The sequence below is a fragment of the Petromyzon marinus genome, unplaced genomic scaffold, assembly GCF_048934315.1.
Source record: "Petromyzon marinus isolate PM22_M1 ecotype Great Lakes invasive population unplaced genomic scaffold, UKy_Petmar_22M1.pri1.0 PM_Scaffold_88, whole genome shotgun sequence".
Lineage (NCBI taxonomy): Eukaryota > Metazoa > Chordata > Hyperoartia > Petromyzontiformes > Petromyzontidae > Petromyzon > Petromyzon marinus.
In genome coordinates this window covers 146,743-172,049 of record NW_027423697.1, presented here as the reverse complement: position 1 = coordinate 172,049, position 25,307 = coordinate 146,743, and the positions used below count along the sequence as shown (strand labels likewise).

At 47.7% G+C, this 25,307-nt stretch overlaps 1 protein-coding gene across 2 annotated transcripts; it reads right to left on the bottom strand.

Annotated features, from left to right (window-relative positions):
* Positions 1-359: 359 nt before the first annotated feature.
* On the bottom strand, positions 360-25,307 carry LOC142923903 (uncharacterized). 2 transcript variants are annotated; one of them, XR_012941010.1, is made up of 3 exons: positions 24,971-25,307; positions 1,011-14,956; positions 360-824 (listed from the first exon to the last, which is right to left on the bottom strand). XR_012941010.1 is itself a non-coding variant. In XM_076064896.1 (2 exons), exon 2 carries the CDS (start codon positions 14,883-14,885, stop codon positions 13,725-13,727), a length of 1,161 nt encoding a protein of 386 aa, XP_075921011.1. In that variant the 5' UTR covers positions 14,886-14,956; positions 24,971-25,307; the 3' UTR covers positions 360-13,724. The 2 variants fall into 2 exon arrangements, 1 of the variants encoding a protein (XP_075921011.1); XM_076064896.1 differs by having other exon boundaries at positions 360-14,956.

Sequence of the window (25,307 nt, the reverse complement as noted above, 5' to 3'; positions counted from 1 at the left end):
CATGAATTAAACTCTTACCACTTGAAAGGGCGGGGCATAGAGAGAGATAGGGCGGGGCATATAGAGAGAGAGGGCGGGGCATATAGAGAGAGGGCGGGGCATAGAGAGAGAGGGCGGGGCATAGAGAGAGAGGGCGGGGCATAGAGAGAGAGGGCGGGGCATAGAGTTTCAAATGATCACCGCAAGACGCCTCTCCCAGCGCACAAACAGCCCCTAGCCTCACGTCATTCGCAAGACAACACCGCCTCGACGTTGGGATAAGGTCGCACGGGACCCCCCCAAGACTTGGCGCTTAACACTCCCGGCCCCCCAAGATCAACCCCTCCCCCCCCCCCCCCCCCCCCACTAGACATGCCACCGTTAGCGACTGATCTGGACGACCTCAACAACAGAATCACGGCAGCGGTGACTGACTTCAGTGACACTTCGAGAGGAGTTTTGGGACGAATTCAACCACCGCCTCGATACCGAAAGAGCTGAGAATATCGCCTCGGTGTTGTCCGTACAGCCGGTGGAGGGCGCGCAGAGCGTTTATAAAATGCTCAGCAAACGCTCGATAACTCGTTGAACCGTTTGCAACTTCTCGTGTGAATTGTAACATGTTGCCATCGTGAAGCACGCCGCTTTGAAATCGGGCCCATCTCTTTGAAACACCCTGCGGTTGCGCGGTTCATATGAACGCTCAACGCGGGCTAGTGGCGCTTTGGAGTTTGCACTGTGCTTGTCCGCATTTCGTGCGTCACGGTTCCGGCCCTTCATAGGCGCTGCCATTCCCTACTCACAGCACTCAGCACTTGCCCCTACAGCCCTGCGAGAGATGCTACCTGGGGGAACCGAGTGTATCAACACTGGGGGAGAGACAAAGGCGGCCCGGGAAGGGAGGGCATGGTGGTGGTGGTGCTCACCACTCACCAACCGCTCCCTCTGTGCGCGCCACAGTGCCGGCCTTCGTAGGCGCTGCTACTCACCACTAACGGCACTTGCCCCTACAGCCCTGCGGGAGATGCTACCTGGGGGAACCTTTGTCTCTGTCTGTGTGGGCGGGCGTCTCAACACCGGGGGGAGAGACAAAGGCGGCCAGTAGCTGTAGTAGTGGTAATGGTAGCAGCAGAAGTAGTAGCGGTAGTAGTAGTAGTAATAGTAGTAGCAGCAGCAGCAGAAGTAGTAGCGGTAGTAGTGGTAATAGTAGTAGCTGTAGTTGTAGAAGTAATAGTAGTAGCAGCAGTTGTAGTGGTAGAAGTAATAGTAGTAGCAGTAGTTGTAGTAGTAGAAGTAATAGTAGTAGCAGCAGCAGTAGTAGCAGCAGTAGTAGAAGCAGTAGTAGTAGCAGTAGTAGAAGCAGCAGTAGTAGCAGCAGTAGTAGAAACAGCAGTAGTAGCGGTAGCAGTGGTAGTAGTAGCACTAGTAGTAGTTGTAGTGGGTAGTAGCAGTAGTTGTAGTGGGTAGTAGCACTAGTAGCAGCAGTCTTAGTAGTAGTAGCGGTAGTAGTAGTAACAGCAGCAGCAACAGCAGCAGTAGTAACAGCAGCAGTAGTAACAGCAGCAGCAGTAGAAACAGCAGTAGGAACAGCAGCAGCAGTAGTAACAGCTGCAGTAGTAGTAACAGAAGTAGTAGTAACAGTAGTATCAGCGGCAGGAGTAGTGGCAGTAGTAGCAGCAATAGTAGCAGTAACAGCAGTAGTAGTTACTACTGTACACTACTATACACTGCTGTACACTACACTACTGTACACTACTGTACACTACACTACTATACACCGCTGTACACTACACTCCAATTCACTGCTGTACACCACACTGCTATACACTGCAATACACTACACTACTATACACTGCTGTACACTACACTACTATACACTGCTGTACACTACACTCCAATTCACTGCTGTACACCACACTGCTATACACTACTATACACTGCAATGCACTACACGACTATACACTGCTATACACTGCAATACACTACAACAATACACGACTATACACTGCTGTACACTACTATACACTGCTATACACTACTATACACTGCTACACACTGCACTACAATACAACAATACACTGCTGTACACTACTATACACTGCAATACAACATTACTATACACTGCTATACACTCCTATACCCTACTATACACTACTCTACACTGCTGTACACACTACACACTGATGTACACTGCCACACACTGATGTACACTGCTACACACTGCACTACAATACAACAATACACTGACGTACACGACTATACACTGCAATACACTACACTACTATACACTGTTGTATACTACACTACTATACACTGCTGTACACTACTATACAACACTATACACAGCTTCACACAGCTTTACACTGCACTGCAATACACTAATCTACACTGCTGTAAATAACTATTCACTACTATACACGACACTACTATACACTAATATACTACACACTGCTGTACACTACACTGATGTACACACTATACACTCACTACTGTACACTACACTATACTGCTGTACACACTATACACTGTACTACTGTACACTACACTATACTGCTGTACACACTATACACTGCACTACTGTACACTACACTATACTGATGTACACACTATACACTGTACTACTGTACACTACACTATACTACTGTACACTACACTATACTGCTGTACACACTATACACTGCACTACTGTACACTACACTATACTACTGTACACTACACTATACTGCTGTACACACTATACACTGCACTACTGTACACTACAATACACTGCTGTACACTACAATACACTACACTGCACTACACTCCACTGCTATACACACTATACACTGCACTAATATACACGACTGTACACACTATACACTGCTATACACTGCACTGCTATAAACACTATACACTACTATAAACACTATACACTACACTACTATACACTACTATATACACTATACACTGCACTACTATACACTACTATATACACTATATACTGCACTACTATACACTACTATACACACTATACACTGCACTACTATACACTACTATATACACTATATACTGCACTACTATACACTACTATACACACTATACACTGCACTACTATACACTACTATACACACTATACACTGCACTACTATATACTACTATACACACTATACACTGCACTACTATACACTACAATGCACTGCTGTACACACACAATACACTGCACTGTAATTCACTGCAATACACTGCTGTACACTCCACTATACACTACTATACAATGCTGTACACACTATACACTGCATTGCAGTACACTACACTACAGCTGTACACTACACTGTACACTACACTACTATACACCACAACACACTACACCATACGTTCAACGTGCGTACACACTCCACTATACACTCCACTATACACTACACTCCACTATACACTACACTCCACTATACACTACACTCCACTACGCATTCAACGTGTGCACACTCCACTATACACTACACGATTATACACTACGCTGCTGTACAATACACAGCAACACACTACACTATACACTACGCTGCTGTACACTGTAACACATTACACTCACTGTACGTTCAACGTGCGTACACACTCCACTATACACTACACTATACACTACACTATACACTACACTCCACTATACACTACGCTGCTGTACAATACACTACAAAACACTACACTTTCAACGTGTGGACACAATACACTACACTATACACTACACACTACACCATACACTACACTACACGCTGCTGTACACTACACAATACACTACAACACACTACACTATACACTACAACACACTACACTATACACTACACAATACACTACAACACACTACACCATACATTCAACGTGTGTACACACTCCACTACTATACACTACACACGACACTGTACGTTCAACGTGCGTACACTTCACTATACACTACACGGCTACACACAACACTGCTGTACACTACACTACTATACATGACAACACACTACACTATACATTCAACGTGTGTACACACTACACTATACACTACGCTGCTGTACACTACACTACTATACACCACAACGCACTACACTATACATTCAACGTGCGTACACACTACACTATACACTACGCTGCTGTACACTACACAATACACTACAACACACTACACTATACACTACAACACACTACACTATACACTACACAATACACTACAACACACTACACCATACATTCAACGTGTGTACACACTCCACTACTATACACTACACACGACACTGTACGTTCAACGTGCGTACACTTCACTATACACTACACGGCTACACACAACACTGCTGTACACTACACTACTATACATGACAACACACTACACTATACATTCAACGTGTGTACACACTACACTATACACTACGCTGCTGTACACTACACTACTATACACCACAACGCACTACACTATACATTCAACGTGCGTACACACTACACTATACACTACGCTGCTGTACACTACACTACTATACACCACAACACACTACACTATACACTACTGCTGTACACTACACTACTATACACCACAACGCACTACACTATACGTTCAACGTGCGTACACACTACACTATACACTCCACTGTACACTCCACTGTACACTACACTATACACTGCGCTGCTGTACACGACCCTACTATACACCACTATACACTACACTTGACTATACACTACACTACTATACATGACAACGCACTACACTATACGTTCAACGTGCGTACACACTACACTATACACCACACTATACACTATGCTGCTGTACACTACACTACAACGCACTACACTATACATTCAACGTGCATACACACTACACTATACACTATGCTGCTGTACAATACACTACAAAACACTACACTATACACTACACGACTATACACTACACTCCGCTATACACTACGCTGCTGTACAATACACTACAAAACACTACACTATACGTTCAACGTGTGGACACTCCACTACACTACACAATACACTACAACACACTACACTATACACTACACTCCACTATACACTACGCTGCTGTACAATACACTACACGTTCAATGTGGACACAATACACTACACTACACAATACACTACAACACACTACACTATACACTACACTCCACTATACACTACGCTGCTGTACAATACACTACAAAACACTACACTATACACTACACTTCACTATACACTACACTATACACTACACGACTATACACTACACTATAATACACTACACTACAATACACTACACTACTATACACTACACTACTATACACTACACTACACGACTATACACTACACTACTATACACTACACTGCACTATACACACTATACACTACTATACACTACACTATACACTACACACCAATGCACTACACTACTATACACTACACTACACTGTACACTACTATACACTACACACTACACTATACACTACACTACTATACACTACACTGCACTATACACACTATACATTACTATACACTACACTACACACTACACGCCAATGCACTACACTACACACTACTATACACTACACTGTACACTACTATACACTACACACTACACTACACAATACACTACACTATACACGACAATACACTACACTATACACTACACGACAATACACTACACACTACACTACACGACAATACACTACACTACACTATACACTACTATACACTACACTACACGACAATACACTACACTACACACTACACTATACACGACAATACACTACACTACACTATACACTACTATACACTACACTACACGACAATACACTACACTATACACTACACTATACACTACTATACACTACACTACACGACAATACACTACACTATACACTACGCTGCTGCACCCTACGCTACAACGCTCTACACCATGCGTTAAACGCGCGTGCACACCTCACGTGCCAAGCCGGTTTAATTCAAGCGCTTTCTTTCTTTCTATAGGGCCAGCGCATCCGCGTTGTCGAAGAACCTCAAGACTGTTTTTTTTTTCTTTTCACGCTCATCTTCACCTGGAGCAGCTGTGCGAGTAACCGAGGAAGGCCCCCCCACAACACACCCAAGCTGCGACCGCGAGTCGCTCTCCTTGACGCTTAGCCAACCCCCCGCCTGGCCATCGCATAAACGTGGCAGCTGCCCAACCGAGCGGCTGATCATCATCATCGTCGTCATCATCATCATCATCACAATCACCGTCACCGCCAGTCGTCACCGCCAGCCGTCGCCGCCGCCGCCGCCGCCGCCACGCGGGGAAACTTTCGAGATCTCAGCTCCATCGGAAGAGACCCACACTCGAAAATAATTCAGAGACCCACAGAGACCCACACTCATAAAGAATCAGAGACCCATGCAGACAGAGAGACCCACACTCATAAAGAATCAGAGACCCACAGAGACCCACACTCATAAAGAATCAGAGACCCATGCAGACAGAGAGACCCACACTCATAAAGAATCAGAGACCCATGCAGACAGAGAGACCCACAGAGACCCACACTCATAAAGAATCAGAGACCCATGGGGACAGAGAGACCCACAGAGACCCACACTCATAAAGAATCAGAGACCCATGCACACACAGAGAGACCCACACTCATAAAGAATCAGAGACCCATGCACACACAGAGAGACCCACAGAGACCCACACTCATAAAGAATCAGAGACCCATGCACACACAGAGACCCACACTCTTAAAGAATCAGAGACCCATGCACACAGAGACCCACAGAGACCCACACTCATAAAGAATCAGAGACCCATGCACACACAGAGACCCACAGAGACCCACACTCATAAAGAATCAGAGACCCATGCAGACACAGAGAGACCCACAGAGACCCACACTCATAAAGAATCAGAGACCCATGCACACACATAGAGACCCACAGAGACCCACACTCATAAAGAATCAGAGACCCATGCAGACACAGAGACACACAGAGACCCACACTCATAAAGAATCAGAGATCCATGCACATACAGAGAGACCCACAGAGACCCACAATCATAAAGAATCAGAGACCCATGCAGACACAGAGAAACCCACAGAGACCCACACTCATAAAGAATCAGAGACCCATGCAGACACAGAGAGACCCACAGAGACCCACAATCATAAAGAATCAGAGACCCATGCACACACAGAGACCCACACTCATAAAGAATCAGAGACCCATGCACACACAGAGAGACCCACAGAGACCCACACTCATAAAGAATCAGAGACCCATGCACACACAGAGAGACCCACAGAGACCCACAATCATAAAGAATCAGAGACCCATGCACACATAGAGACCCACAGAGACCCACAATCATAAAGAATCAGAGACCCATGCACACACAGAGAGACACACAGAGACCCACAATCATAACGAATCAGAGATCCATGCACAGAGAGACCCACAGAGACCCACAATCATAAAGAATCAGAGACCCATGCAGACACAGAGAGACCCACAGAGACCCACACTCATGAAGAATCAGAGACCCATGCAGACACAGAGAAACCCACAGAGACCCACACTCATAAAGAATCAGAGACCCATGCACACACAGAGACCCACAGAGACCCACACTCATAAAGAATCAGAGACCCATGCACACACAGAGACCCACACTCATAAAGAATCAGAGACCCATGCAGACACATAGAGACCCACAGAGACCCACACTCATAAAGAATCAGAGACCCATGCAGACAGAGAGACCCACACTCATAAAGAATCAGAGATCCATGCAGACACAGAGAGACCCACAAAGACCCACACTCATAAAGAATCAGAGACCCATGCAGACACAGAGAGACCCACAGAGACCCACACTCATAAAGAATCAGAGACCCATGCAGACAGAGAGACCCACAGAGACCCACATTCATAAATAATCAGAGACCCATGCACACACAGAGAGACCCACACTCATAAAGAATCAGAGACCCATGCACACACAGAGAGACCCACAGAGACCCACACTCATAAAGAATCAGAGACCCATGCAGACACACAGAGACCCACACTCATAAAGAATCAGAGACCCATGCACACACAGAGAGACCCACAGAGACCCACACTCATAAAGAATCAGAGACCCATGCAGACAGAGAGACCCACACTCAGAAAGAATCAGAGACCCATGCAGACACAGAGAGACCCACAGAGACCCACACTCATAAAGAATCAGAGACCCATGCACACAGAGACCCACACTCATAAAGAATCAGAGACACATGCAGACAGAGAGAGACGCACACTCATAAAGAATCAGAGACCCATGCAGACACAGAGAGACCCACAGAGACCCACACTCATAAAGAATCAGAGACCCATGCACACACAGAGACCCACACTCAGAAAGAATCAGAGACCCATGCAGACACAGAGACCCACAGAGACCCACACTCATAAAGAATCAAGAGACCCATGCAGACAGAGAGACCCACAGAGACCCACACTCACAGAGACCCATAGCGACCCACACTCACAGAGACCCAGACTCACAGAGACCCACAGAGACCCACACTCACAGAGATGCACACTCACAGAGACCCACACTCACAGAGACCCACACTCACAGAGACCCACACCCCCAAAGACTCACAGAGACCCACACTCACAGAGACCCACAGAGACCCACACTCACAGAGACCCACAGAGACCCACACTCACAGAGACTCACAGAGACCCACACTCACAGAGACTCACAGAGACCCACACTCACAGAGACTCACAGAGACCCACACTCACAAAGACCCACACTCACAAAGACCCACAGAGACCCACACTCACAGAGACCCACACTCACAGAGACCCACAGAGACCCACACTCACAGAGACCCAGAGACCCACACTCACAGAGACCCACAGAGAACCACACTCACAGAGACCCACAGAGAACCATACTCGCTGAGACCCACAGAGACTCACACTCATAGAGACCCACACTCACAGAGACCCACACTCACAGAGACCCACACTCACAGAGACTCACACTCACAGAGACTCACACTCACAGAAACCCACACTCACAGAGACTCACAGAGACCCACACTCACAGAGACCCACACTCACAGAGACTCAGAGACCCACACTCACAGAGACCCGTGCAAGTCTCTAGAAGCAAGCTGGCCACCCACAAACCGATGGCTCAATTAAGCGGCTTAGCATGGTCATCATCATCACCATCATCATCAACACAGCGTGGAGATGTCTAACGGCAGCCACAGAGACCCACACTCACAGAGACCCACACTCACAGAGACCCACAGAGACCCACACTCACAGAGACCCACACTCACAGAGACCCACACTCACAGAGACCCACACTCACAGAGACCCACACTCACAGAAACCCAGAGACTCACACTCACAGAGACCCACACTCACAGAGACCCACACTCACAGAGACCCACACTCACAGAAACCCAGAGACTCACACTCACAGAGACCCACACTCACAGAGACCCACACTCACAGAGACCCACACTCATAAAGAATCAGAGACCCATGCACACACAGAGAGACCCACAGAGACCCACACTCAAAGAATCAGAGACCAATGCAGACACACAGAGACCCACACTCATAAAAAATCAGAGACCCATGCACACACAGAGAGACCCACAGAGACCCACACTCATAAAGAATCAGAGACCCATGCAGACAGAGAGACCCACACTCAGAAAGAATCAGAGACCCATGCAGACACAGAGAGACCCACAGAGACCCACACTCATAAAGAATCAGAGACCCATGCACACAGAGACCCACACTCATAAAGAATCAGAGACACATGCAGACAGAGAGAGACCCACACTCATAAAGAATCAGAGACCCATGCAGACACAGAGAGACCCACAGAGACCCACACTCATAAAGAATCAGAGACCTATGCAGACACACAGAGACCCACAGAGACCTACACTCATAAAGAATCAGAGACCCATACACACACAGAGACCCACAGAGACCCACACTCATAAAGAATCAGAGACCCATGCACACACAGAGACCCACAGAGACCCACACTCACAGAGACCCATAGCGACCCACACTCACAGAGACCCAGACTCACAGAGACCCACACTCACAGAGATGCACACTCACAGAGACCCACACTCACAGAGACCCACACTCACAGAGACCCACACCCCCAAAGACTCACAGAGACCCACACTCACAGAGACCCACAGAGACCCACACTCACAGAGACCCACAGAGACCCACACTCACAGAGACTCACAGAGACTCACAGAGACCCACACTCACAGAGACTCACAGAGACCCACAATCACAAAGACCCACAGAGACCCACACTCACAAAGACCCACAGAGACCCACACTCACAGAGACCCACACTCACAGAGACCCACACTCACAGAGACCCACACTCACAGAGACCCACAGAGACCCACACTCACAGAGACCCACAGAGACCCACACTCACAGAGACCCAGAGACCCACACTCACAGAGACCCACAGAGAACCATACTCGCTGAGACCCACAGAGACTCACACTCATAGAGACCCACACTCAGAGACCCACACTCACAGAGACCCACACTCACAGAGACTCACACTCACAGAGACTCACACTCACAGAGACCCACAGAGACCCACACTCACAGAGACTCACAGAGACCCACACTCACAGAGACCCACACTCACAGAGACTCACAGAGACCCACACTCACAGAGACCCGTGCAAGTCTCTAGAAGCAAGCTGGCCACCCACAAACCGATGGCTCAATTAAGCGGCTTAGCATGGTCATCATCATCACCATCATCATCAACACAGCGTGGAGATGTCTAACGGCAGCCACAGAGACCCACACTCACAGAGACCCACACTCACAGAGACCCACACTCACAGAGACCCACACTCACAGAGACCCACACTCACAGAGACCCACACTCACAGAAAACCAGAGACTCACACTCACAGAGACCCACACTCACAGAGACCCACACTCACAGAGACCCACAGAGACCCACACTCACAGAGACCCACAGAGACCCACACTCACAGAGACCCACAGAGACCAACACTCACAGAGACCCACAGAGACCCACACTCACAGAGACCCACAGAGACCCACACTCACAAAGACCCACACTCACAGAGACCCACAGAGACCCACACTCACAGAGACCCACAGAGACCCACACTCACAGAGACCCACACTCACAGAGACCCACACTCACAGAGACTCACAGAGACCCACACTCACAGAGACCCACACTCACAGAGACTCACAGAGACCCACACTCACAGAGACCCACAGAGACCCACACTCACAGAGACCCACACTCACAGAGACCCACACTCACAGAGACCCACAGAGACCCACACTCACAGAGACCCACACTCACAGAGACCCACAGAGACCCACACTCACAGAGACCCACAGAGACCCACACTCACAGAGACCCACACTCACAGAGACCCACACTCACAGAGACCCACACTCACAGAGACCCACACTCACAGAGACCCACAGAGACCCACACTCACAGAGACCCACAGAGACCCACACTCACAGAGACCCACACTCACAGAGACCCACAGAGACCCACACTCACAGAGACCCACACTCACAGAGACCCACATAGACCCACACTCACAGAGACCCACAGAGACCCAGTCGTAGAGACCCACACTAAAACTGAACTGTGTTTATTCTACCACAGCCCGACTTGCGCTGCTGCGTAGAAGCGACCTTGCCATCACAAATCATAGCAGCTGAACCGAGTGGCTGATGCCATCATCATCATCATCATCGTCGTTGTCATCACGTGGACATTTATTGCAGCCAAATACTCTGCTGCTGACGAGACATTGAATGTTGAAACCATTCCCTGCATATAAACATTTGGGCAGTTCATCAGCAGCGTCGGTTCAAGCAGAGCCTGGCTCTGCTGCTGATGATGAGACACTGAATGTGGGACCCGGTCCTTTCAGTTAGTGTGTGTGTGTATAAGTGTGTGTATAAGTGTGTGTGAGTGGGTGGGTGAGTGTGTGGGTGGGCAGGTGGGTGAGTGTGTGAATGGGTGGGTGGGTGAGTGTGTGAGTGGGTGGGTGGGCGAGTGTGTGAATGGGTGGGTGGGGGAGTGTGTGGGTGGGTGGGCGGGTGAGTTGATGTGCGAATGAGTGGGTGAGTTAGTAGGTATGTGGATGAGTGTGCGGGTGAGTGTGTGGGTGAGTGTGTGAGTGAGTGTGTGTGTGTGTGTGGGTGAGTGTGGGTGAGTGTGAGTGTGAGTGAAAGGGTGAGTGTGGGTGAGTGTGAGTGTGGGTGAAAGGGTGAGTGTGGGTGAGTGTGTGGGTGAGTGTGGGTAAGTGTGCGGGTGAGTGTGTGAGTGTGTGGGTGAGTGTGAGTGTGTGTGTGGGTGAAAGGGTGAGTGTGGGTGAGTGTGGGTGAGTGTGTGGGTGAGTGTGTGTGTCGGTGTGTGAGTGTGGGTGAGTGTGCAGGTGGAGTGTGTGGATGTGTGTGTGGGTGAGTGTGTGGGTGAGTGTGTCGGTGTGTGTGTGTGGGGGGGGGGGCACAGGTGGTGCATCAGCCAGTCATCTCAGTCATCTCAGTCAGTCGACCCGTGGCACCTGCTGGGTCTGCCCCGTGACCTCCTGCCAGCGGGCGTTCGACACTTCACGTGGCCTCACGGTGCACATAGCCTGGCACAAGCGTCGTGGTGACGTCACCGCCACTTAGTGGCGAATGGCGGTTGTTGTTGTTGTTGTGGGTGAGTGTGTCAGTGTGTGAGTGTGGGTGAGTGTGTGCGGGTGAGTGTGTGTGGGTGAGTGTATGGGTGAGTGTGTCGGTGTGTGTGTGTGTGGGTGAGTGTGGGTGAGTGTGTCAGTGTGGGTGAGTGTGTGCGGGTGAGTGTGTGCGGGTGAGTGTGTGGGTGAGTGTGTGTGTGGGTGAGTGTGGATGAGTGTGTGTGGGTGAGTGTGTCAGTGTGTGAGTGTGTGTGAGTGTGTGCGGGTGAGTGTGTGGGTGAGTGTATGGGTGAGTGTGTCGGTGTGTGTGTGTGTGGGTGAGTGTGGATGAGTGTGTGTGGGCGAGTGTGTCAGTGTGTGAGTGTGGGTGAGTGTGTGCGGGTGAGTGTGTGGGTGAGTGTGTCGGTGTGTGTGTGTGTGGGTGAGTGTGTCAGTGTGTGAGTGTGGGTGAGTGTGTCAGTGTGTGAGTGTGGGTGAGTGTGTGCGGGTGAGTGTGTGGGTGAGTGTGTGTGGGTGAGTGTGTGCAGGTGAGTGTGCGGGTGAGTGTGTCGGTGTGTGTGTGTGTGGGTGAGTGTGGATGAGTGTGTGTGGGCGAGTGTGTCAGTGTGTGAGTGTGGGTGAGTGTGTGCGGGTGAGTGTGTGGGTGAGTGTATGGGTGAGTGTGTCGGTGTGTGTGGGTGAGTGTGGATGAGTGTGTGTGGGTGAGTGTGTCAGTGTGTGAGTGTGGGTGAGTGTGTGCGGGTGAGTGTGTGGGTGAGTGTGTCGGTGTGTGTGTGGGTGAGTGTGGATGAGTGTGTGTGGGCGAGTGTGTCAGTGTGTGAGTGTGGGTGAGTGTGTGCGGGTGAGTGTGTGGGTGAGTGTATGGGTGAGTGTGTCGGTGTGTGTGGGTGAGTGTGGATGAGTGTGTGTGGGTGAGTGTGTCAGTGTGTGAGTGTGGGTGAGTGTGTGCGGGTGAGTGTGTGGGTGAGTGTGTCGGTGTGTGTGTGGGTGAGTGTGGATGAGTGTGTGTGGGCGAGTGTGTCAGTGTGTGAGTGTGGGTGAGTGTGTGTGTGGGGTGGGTGAAAGTGTGAGTGGCTGAGTAAGTAGGTGTGTGGGTGAGTGTGTGAGTGAGTGTGTGCGTGGGCAGGTGGGTGAGTGTGTGAATGGGTGGGTGGCGGAGTGTGTGGGTGGGTGTGTGGGTGGGCGAGTTGATGTGCGAATGAGTGGGTGAGTAAGTAGGTGTGTGGGTGAGTGTGTGGATGAGTGTGTGGGTGAGTGTGGGTGAGTGTGAGTGTGTGTGTGGGTGAAAGGGTGAGTGTGGGTGAGTGTGTGGGTGAGTGTGCGGGTGAGTGTGTGTGTCGGTGTGTGAGTGTGGGTGAGTGTGTGCGGGTGAGTGTGTGTGGGTGAGTGTATGGGTGAGTGTGTCGGTGTGTGTGTGTGTGTGGGTGAGTGTGGATGAGTGTGTGTGGGTGAGTGTGTCAGCGTGTGAGTGTGGGTGAGTGTGTGCGGGTGAGTGTGTGGGTGAGTGTGTGCGGGTGAGTGTGTGGGTGAGTGTGTGTGGGTGAGTGTGTGCAGGTGAGTGTGTGGATGAGTGTGTGTGGGCGAGTGTGTCAGCGTGTGAGTGTGTGGGTGAGTGTATGGGTGAGTGTGTCGGTGTGTGTGTGAGTGTATGGGTGAGTGTGGATGAGTGTGTGTGGGCGAGTGTGTCAGCGTGTGAGTGTGGGTGAGTGTGTGCGGGTGAGTGTGTGGGTGAGTGTGTCGGTGTGTGTGTGTGGGTGAGTGTGGATGTGTGTGTGTGGGTGAGTGTGTCAGTGTGTGAGTGTGGGTGAGTGTGTCAGTGTGTGAGTGTGTGTGAGTGTGTGCGGGTGAGTGTGTGGGTGAGTGTGTGTGGGTGAGTGTGTGCAGGTGAGTGTGTGGATGAGTGTGTGTGGGTGAGTGTGTCAGTGTGTGAGTGTGGGTGAGTGTGTGTGTGTGGGGTGGGTGAAAGTGTGAGTGGCTGAGTAAGTCGGTGGGTGGGGTGGGTGGGTGAGCGGGTAGGCAAGCGAGTGCGCCGTTTTGAGTTGCAGTGTGGGCGATCGGGGGCGAATGATCGGGCGAGCTGGTGGAAGAGCGAGTGAGACACCACAGCAAAGGACTCGGTGCCACACGGCACTGAAACCAACATCCACAGCAACTCCTGCGGTGAAATCTGTGGTAAAACATCCGTGGTAAACTCACCCTGGATCATGGCCTGGGTCTCCACTCTCCACCTCCATCTCCTCCTCCACCTCCTCCTGTCACACACAACACCATCAGCACCATCATCATCAGCATCAGCACCATCTGCATCATCATCAGCACCATCAGCATCATCATCAGCACCATTATCAGCATCATCAGCATCATCATCAGCATCATCATCAGCACCATCATCAGCATCATCAGCATCATCAGCACCATCAGCACCATCAGCATCATCAGCATCATCAGCATCATCATCAGCACCATCAGCACCATCAGCACCATCAGCACCATCATCATCAGCATCATCATCAGCACCACCATCACCACTATCAGCACCATCAGCACCATCAGCATCATCGTCAGCACCAGCATCATCAGCATCATCATCAGCACCATCAGCATCATCATCAGCACCATCAGCATCATCGTCAGCACCATCAGCATCATCGTCAGCACCATCAGCATCATCGTCAGCACCAGGATCACCAGCATTAGCATCATCAGCACCACCACAATCATCAAAATATGATTAACAAACGTGCACATCACACCCATTATTCACCTCAGAAGTGTAGTAAAAATGACTACTTTAACCAAGGTCAACACCGCTGCTATATCATATCACCAGCCACTACCAACACTCGTTATCAAACACATACTTTCTGGAGGTACCAGGTCACCTTTAATTAGCCAAACGTGCAGATCACACCCATATTTGCCTCAGATGTGTAGTAAAAATGACAACTTTAACCAAGGTCAAGACCGCTGCTATACCACACCACCAGCCACTACCAACACTCGTTATCAAACACATACTTTCTGGAGGTAGCAGGTCACCTTTAATTAGCCAAACGTGCAGATCACACCCATATTTGCCTCAGAAGTGTAGTAAAAATGACAACTTTAACCAAGGTCAACACCGCCGCTATACCACACCACCAGCCACTACCAACACTAGTTATCAAACACATACTTTCTGGAGGTAGCAGGTCACCTTTATTTAGCCAAACGTCCAGATCACACCCACATTTGCCTCAGAAGTGTAGCAAAAATGACAACTTTAACCAAGGTCAACATCGCCGCTATACCACACCACCAGCCACTACCAACACTCGTTATCAAACACATACTTTCTGGAGGTAGCAGGTCACCTTTATTTAGCCAAACGTGCAGATCACACCCATATTTGCCTCAGAAGTGTAGCAAAAATGACAACTTTAACCAAGGTCAACATCGCCGCTATACCACACCACCAGCCACTACCAACACTCGTTATCAAACACATACTTTCTGGAGGTAGCAGGTCACCTTTATTTAGCCAAACGTGCAGATCACACCCACATTTGCCTCAGAAGTGTCGTAAAAATGACAACTTTAACCAAGGTCGACACCGATGCTATACCACACCGCTAGCCAGGATCACCTTCATTTCGCCAAACGTACTGACCCACGCAAACATTTACCTCAGAAATGCCACAAAATCCCAACTTTAACCGCAGACACCGCTTCAATACCGCCACCAACCATCCTTCTCCACTGCTCGCCAGTCTTGATGAACGGGGGGGGGGGGGGGCTTTCAACAGATGGTCACCGCTCCCCTTTATATGACCGTGCACCAGTGGAGAGCGACCACATTCACCTCAGAAGTGCAACAAAATCTCAACCTGAGCTAAAACCACCAACCAAGCGCCGTCTCCAAAACACGGACAACGTCAGTCGTCACACCGGTGAAACCGAGCTCCAGAAACGTGGAACTCAACTTTAAACCCTCAAATTAATTAACCCCTGACGAAACCCCTACGTAAATATTACGTTTTAGAACGTTAAATGAGGTGGGGGGGAGGGGGGGTCACAAGACATCTGGACCACACTGTACACAACCCACCACACAATGGCCATATGAACACCGATAGTTTACACAAAATCCAAGGCTCTCCTTAATTCAATCGAACGTGCAGATAGCGACCACATCTACCTCAGAAATGTAACAGAAATCTCAACTTTACCCGACCCCTGAGTCTCCCATTGTGCACCATAACTCACAGAGCCACACCATCACCAACACAACGGTTACTAAGCACCGATTTTTTTTTTTATATATATAAAGATCCCAAACTCTCCTTTATTCAACCAAGCGTGTATACAGTGACCACATTTACCTCAGAAACGTAACTATATCTCAACTTTGCCGAATCCCCGAGCCTCTTATTCTACACCATAACCAACTGGGACAGACCGTCACCAACACAACGGCCATACAAACACCGATACTTTATAAAGATCCCAAACTCTCCTTTATTCAACCAAGCGTGCAGATAGCGACCACATTTACCTCAGAAACGTAACTAAATCTCAACTTTGCCGAATCCCCGAGCCTCTTATTCTACACCAAAACCAACTGGGAAACACCGTCACCAACACAACAGCCATACAAACACCGATACTTTATAAAGATCCCAAACTCTCCTTTATTCAACCAAGCGTGTATACAGTGACCACATTTACCTCAGGGATGTAATATAAAATCAACTTCAAACAGTGGCTTTCACTTCATTCTACAACAAGCTGGACCACAATTGCCTTACAAACACCGATACTTTATAAAGATCCCAAACTCTCCTTTATTCAACCAAGCGTGTATACAGTGACCACATTTACCTCAGAAACGTAACTAAATCTCAACTTTACCCGACCCCTGAGTCTCCCATTGTGCACCATAACTCACAGAGCCACACCATCACCAACACAACGGTTACTAAGCACCGATACTTTTTTATATATAAAGATCCCAAACTCTCCTTTATTCAACCAAGCGTGTATACAGTGACCACATTTACCTCAGAAACGTAACTAAATCTCAACTTTGCGAATCCCCGAGCCTCTTATTCTACACCATAACCAACTGGGAAACACCGTCACCAACACAACAGCCATACAAACACCGATACTTTATAAAGATCCCAAACTCTCCTTTATTCAACCAAGCGTACAGATAGCGACCACATTTAACTCAGAAACGTAACTAAATCTCAACTTTGCCGAATCCCCGAGCCTCTTATTCTACACCATAACCAACTGGGAAACACCGTCACCAACACAACAGCCATACAAACACCGATACTTTATAAAGATCCCAAACTCTCCTTTATTCAACCAAGCGTGTATACAGTGACCACATTTACCTCAGGGATGTAATATAAAATCAACTTAAAACAAACAGTGGCTTTCACTTCATTCTACAACAAGCTGGGCCACAATTGCCATACAAACATCGATACTTTATAAAGATCCCAAACTCTCCTTTATTCAATCAAGCGTACAGATAGCGACCACATTTACCTCAGAAACGTAACTAAATCTCAACTTTGCCGAATCCCTGAGCCTCTTATTCTACACCATAACCAACTGGGAAACACCGTCACCAACACAACAGCCATACAAACACCGATACTTTATAAAGATCCCAAACTCTCCTTTATTCAACCAAGCGTGTATACAGTGACCACATTTACCTCAGAAACGTAACTAAATCTCAACTTTGCCGAATCCCTGAGCCTCTTATTCTACACCATACCCAACTGGGACACCATCACCAACACAACGGTCACTAAGCACCGATACTTTTTTTTACATAGATCCCAGGTTCTCCTTTATTTAACCAAACGTATGGACAGCGACCACGTTTACCTCAGAAATTTAATTAAATCTCAACTTAAAACAAAGCCTGGCTTCCCTTAATTCCACAACAAACTCCGCAACAATTACCATACAAACACCGATACTTTATACAGAAACCAGGCTCTCCTTTATTTAACCAAACGTATGGACAGCGACCACATTTACCTCAGAAATGTAATTAAATCTCAACTTAACCCAATCCCTGAGCCTCTTATTCGACACCATAACCAACTGGGACACACCAACACAACGGTCACTAAACGCCGATACTTTATACAGAAACCAGGCTCTCTTTTATTTAACCAAACGTATGGACAGCGACCACATTTACCTCAGAAATGTAATTAAATCTCAACTTAACCCAATCCCTGAGCCTCTTATTCGACACCATAACCAACTGGGACACACCAACACAACGGTCACTAAACACCGATACTTTATACAGAAACCAGGCTCTCCTTTATTTAACCAAACTTATGGACAGCGACCACGTTTACCTCAGAAATGTAATTAAATCTCAACTTTACCCAATCCCTGAGCCTCTTATTGGACACCATAACCAACTGGGACACACCATCACCAACACAACAGTCACTAAGCGCCGGTACTTTTTTTTATATATACAGAATCCCAGGATCTCCTTTATTCAACCAAACGTATGGACAGCGACCACGTTTACCTCAGAAATGTAATGAAATATCAGCTTAAAACAAAACCTGGCTTCCCTTCATTCTACAAGCTCCGCCACAATTACCATACAAACGCCGACACTTTATACAGAAACCAGGCTCTCCTTTATTCAACCAAAAGTGTCGACAAAGACCACATTTACCTCAGAAATGTAATGAAATCTCAACTTACAAAAACAAATCTTGGCTTCTTTTCATTCTACAACAAGTCCACAATGGCCATTCAAACACCGATTTTGTTTTGTTTATACACAGATCCCAGGCTTCTCCTTTATTTAACCAAACGTATGGACAGCGACCACGTTTACCTCAGAAATTTAATTAAATCTCAACTTAAAACAAAGCCTGGCTTCCCTTAATTCCACAACAAACTCCGCAACAATTACCATACAAACACCGATACTTTATACAGAAACCAGGCTCTCCTTTTTTAACCAAACGTATGGACAGCGGCCCCATTTACCTCAGAAATGTAATTAAATCTCAACTTAACCCAATCCCTGAGCCTCTTATTCGACACCATAACCAACTGGGACACACCAACACAACGGTCACTAAACGCCGATACTTTATACAGAAACCAGGCTCTCCTTTATTTAACCAAACTTATGGACAGCGACCACGTTTACCTCAGAAATGTAATTAAATCTCAACTTTACCCAATCCCTGAGCCTCTTATTCGACACCATAACCAACTGGGACACACCATCACCAACACAACAGTCACTAAGCGCCGGTACTTTTTTATATATACAGAATCCCAGGATCTCCTTTATTCAACCAAACGTATGGACAGCGACCACGTTTACCTCAGAAATGTAATGAAATATCATCTTAAAACAAACGTTGGCTTCCCTTCATTCTACAAGCTCCGCCACAATTACCATACAAACGCCGATACTTTATACAGAAACCAGGCTCTCCTTTATTCAACCAAAAGTGTCGACAAAGACCACATTTACCTCAGAAATGTAATGAAATCTCAACTTACAAAAACAAATCTTGGCTTCTCTTCATTCTACAACAAGTCCACAATGGCCATTCAAACACCGATTTTGTTTTGTTTATACACAGATCCCAGGTTTCTCCTTTATTTAACCAAACGTATGGACAGTGACCACGTTTACCTCAGAAATGTAATGAAATATCAACTTAAAACAAAGCCTGGCTTCCCTTAATTCCACAACAAACTCCGCAACAATTACATACAAACACCGATACTTTATACAGAAACCAGGCTCTCTTTTATTTAACCAAACGTATGGACAGCGACCACATTTACCTCAGAAATGTCATGAAATCTCAACTTAAAACAAAGTCTGGCTTCCCTTCATTCCAGAACAAACTCCGCCACAATTGCCATACAAACACCGATACTTTATACAGAAACCAGGCTCTCCTTTATTTAACCAAACGTATGGACAGCGACCTCGTTTACCTCAGAAATGTAATTAAATCTCAACTTAACCCAATCCCTGAGCCTCTTATTCGACACCATAACCAACTGGGACACACCATCACCAACACAACGGTCACTAAACGCCGATACTTTATACAGAAACCAGGCTCTCCTTTATTCAACCAAACGTATGGACAGCGACCTCGTTTACCTCAGAAATGTAATTAAATCTCAACTTAACCCAATCCCTGAGCCTCTTATTCGACACCATAACCAACTGGGACACACCATCACCAACACAACAGTCACTAAGCGCCGATACTTTTTTATATATATACAGAATCCCAGGATCTCCTTTATTCAACCAAACGTATGGACAGCGACCACGTTAACCTCAGAAATGTAATGAAATATCAGCTTAAAACAAAGCCTGGCTTCCCTTCATTCTACAAGCTCCGCCACTATTACCATACAAACGCCGATACTTTATACAGAAACCAGGCTCTCCTCTATTCAACCAAAAGTGTCAACAAAGACCACATTTACCTCAGAAATGTAATGAAATCTCAGCTTACAAAAACAAATCTTGGCTCCTTTTCATTCTAGAACAAGTCCACAACGGCCATTCAAACGCCGATACTTTATAAAGATCCCAAACTCTCCTTTATTCAACCAAACGTATGGACAGCGACCACATTTACCTCAGAAACTCAACAAACACCACATCGATCTTATTTATTTTTTTAACCGACGTAAGTTTACCGAAAGAACCACAGAGTATACTTCTCATACACTTTACCAGCTCGCTTCTATCTCTAATCTCTCTCTCTCCTAAGCCTCTATTTATTTAACAACAACCACCACCACCATGAAGTGGTGGTGGTGGTTGTGGTGGTGGTGAAGAGGTTAAAGAGCGGACGCGAACAACCTCCTCAGCCCTGACGACCACACAAACAACACAACACACAAATACAAAACACACACACAACGCACAAACACAACACACAAACAAACACAAAACACACACACCACACACACAAATACACACACAAACAAACACAAAGACACAAAAACACACACACAAACACACAACACAAACACACAAGCAAACACAGACACAACACACACAAACAACACACAAACAACCAAACACAAACACCACATAACACACAAACAACACACACACACAAACCACACACAACACACAAGTAAACACAAACACACCACACACACAAACCACACATAACACACAAGTAAACACAAACACAAACAACACACACACCACACAAACAACACACAACAACACAAACACCACACAAACAACACACACACCACACAAAAAACACACACACCACAAACACAACACACAGCACAAACAACACACAGCACAAACACAAAGAGAGGCGCCAACTTTAACCGGGGTCCATCGCTGTCGCTCTGCGCGCTTCTCTTTACAATCGCGCCAGCTGTATATCACCGTCAGCCGACAACAACAACAACCACCATCATCACAACAACAACCATCATCATCACAACAACAACAACCACCATCATCACAACAACAACAACCACCATCATCACAACAACAACCACCATCATCATCATCACAACAACAACAACCACCGTCATTACAACAACAACAACCACCATCATGACAACAACAACCATCACAACAACAACCATCACAACAACAACAACCACCATCATCATCACAACAACAACCATCACAACAACAACAACCACCATCACAACAACCACCATCACAACAACAACCATCACGCTAACACCACCACAACAACGCCACACAACAATCCCCTCAAAACAACACCACCACATAACACCACCACAACACAACAATCCCCTCAAAAAACACCACCACACAACACCACCACAACACAACAATCCCCTCAAAACAACACCACCACACAACACCACCACAACAATCCCCTCAAAACAACACCACCACACAACACCACCACAACAATCCCCTCAAAACAACACAACACCACCACAACACAACAATCCCCTCAAAACAACACCACCACATAACACCACCACAACACAACAATCCCCTCAAAACAACACCACCACACAACACCACCACAACAAAACAACCCCCCTCACCACCACCACCACACCAACCCGACTGACATCGCAACACAAAACATTTTTTTTATTTTTTTCTTTTAAAAAAACCCGCCACCACCACCACCGCATAGAGCGAGGCGACATTCACCTCAGAAACGCGTTCGAGACGCAACTTTAGCAATCGCAACGCGAGTTACAAAGGGGCCCGACAGGCAAAAGACAAAATAATCTAACACCACCACCACAAAGACAACAATCCCCTCACACCAACACCTCAACATCACACAACCACACCACCACCAACACAATCCCCCTCACAACACCACCACACCAACACAACACCACCACACCACCAACACAAACCCCCTCACCACCACCACAAACCAACCCGACTGACATCGCAACAAGACAAAACATTTAAAAAAAATTCCTTTAAAAAAACCCGCCACCACCACCACCGCATAGAGCGAGGCGACATTCACCTCAGAAACGCGTTCGAGACGCAACTTTAGCAATCGCAACGCGAGTTACAAAGGGGCCCGACAGGCAAAAGACAAAATAATCTAACACCACCACCACAAAGACAACAATCCCCTCACACCAACACCTCAACATCACACAACCACACCACCACCAACACAATCCCCCTCACAACACCACCACACCAACACAACACCACCACACCACCAACACAAACCCCCTCACCACCACCACAAACCAACCCGACTGACATCGCAACAAGACAAAACATTTAAAAAAAATTCCTTTAAAAAAACCCGCCACCACCACCACCGCATAGAGCGAGGCGACATTCACCTCAGAAACGCGTTCGAGACGCAACTTTAGCAATCGCGACGCGAGTTACAAAGGGGCCCGACAGGCAAAAGACAAAATAATCTAACACCACCACCACAAAGACAACAATCCCCTCACACCAACACCTCACACAACACCACCACACCAACACAAACCCCCTCACAACACCACATCACACAACACCACCACCACAAACCAACACAAACCCCCTCACCACCACCACCACAAACCAACCCGCGACTGACATCGCAACAACACAAAACATTTTTTTAAAATTTCCTTTAACAAAAAACCCGCCACCACCACCACCGCATAGAGCGAGGCGACATTCACCTCAGAAACGCGTTCGAGACGCAACTTTAGCAATCGCAACGCGAGTTACAGACGGGGCCCGACAGGCAAAAGACAAAATAATCTAACACCACCACCACCACAAAGACAACAATCCCCTCACACCAACACCTCAAGATCACACAACATCACACAACACCACACCAACACAAACCCCCTCACAACACCACCACCAACACCACCACAAACCCCCTCACCACCACCACAAACCAACCCGCGACTGACATCGCAACAAGACAAAACATTTTTAAAAAATTTCCTTTAAAAAAAACCCGCCACCACCACCACCGCATAGAGCGAGGCGACATTCACCTCAGAAACGCGTTCGAGACGCAACTTTAGCAATCGCGACGCGAGTTACAGACGGGGCCCGACAGGCAAAAGACAAAATAATCTAACACCACCACCACAAAGACAACAATCCCCTCACACCAACACCTCACACAACACCACCACACCAACACAAACCCCCTCACAACACCACATCACACAACACCACCACCACACCAACACAAACCCCCTCACCACCACACCACAAACCAACCCGCGACTGACATCGCAACAACACAAAACATTTTTTTTTCTAAAAAAAATTTCCTTTTAAAAAACCCGCCACCACCACCACCGCATAGAGCGAGGCGACATTCACCTCAGAAACGCGTTCGAGACGCAACTTTAGCAATCGCGACGCGAGTTACAGACGGGGGCCCCGACAGCGGCGGGCAAAATGAAAAGGGAAAAATAAAACAATGACCCAGGCTGAGGCCTAATGGCGCTGGGCCTTCCCGCTCGCCTCGCGCGGTCAATGCAACAGCCGACGAGAAAAAAAACCTCACACACACCCCCCTCTCTCTCTCTCTCTCCCTCTCCCATCACCCTCCCTCACAACACACAAACAAACAACAACACAACAACAACAATAATTGTTTACCGTCCTGTTAACATCCCAGCCACGGATATAATAATGTTGTAATTCTCAAACCGGCCACGCATTCCGTACGTGGTGTGCGGGTTTTTTTGTTGTTGTTGTGTGCGCTACTCACTCTCTCACGCCCCACGAAAAACTCGAGGTTGTTGTTGTTGTTGTCGTTGTTGGTTGTTGGTTGTTGTTGTTGATGGTGGTGGTGGTGTCGTCGTGGGCCGATCCACGGCTTCTACGGTCGGCTCCTCGTTCCTTTCTGCCACCCCCCCCCTACACCCCCCTTTCGTCTCTTCTCTCGCGAGCGTCTCCACTCACGCTGCCGCTGCCGCCGCTGCTCCTCGTGCCGTGTGTTGTGTGGTTTAAAAGACACTTGCAGTGTTCACTCCCTCACACAACCACACACACAACCACACTCACAACCACACACACACAGCCACACACTCCCCCCCCCCTCTCTC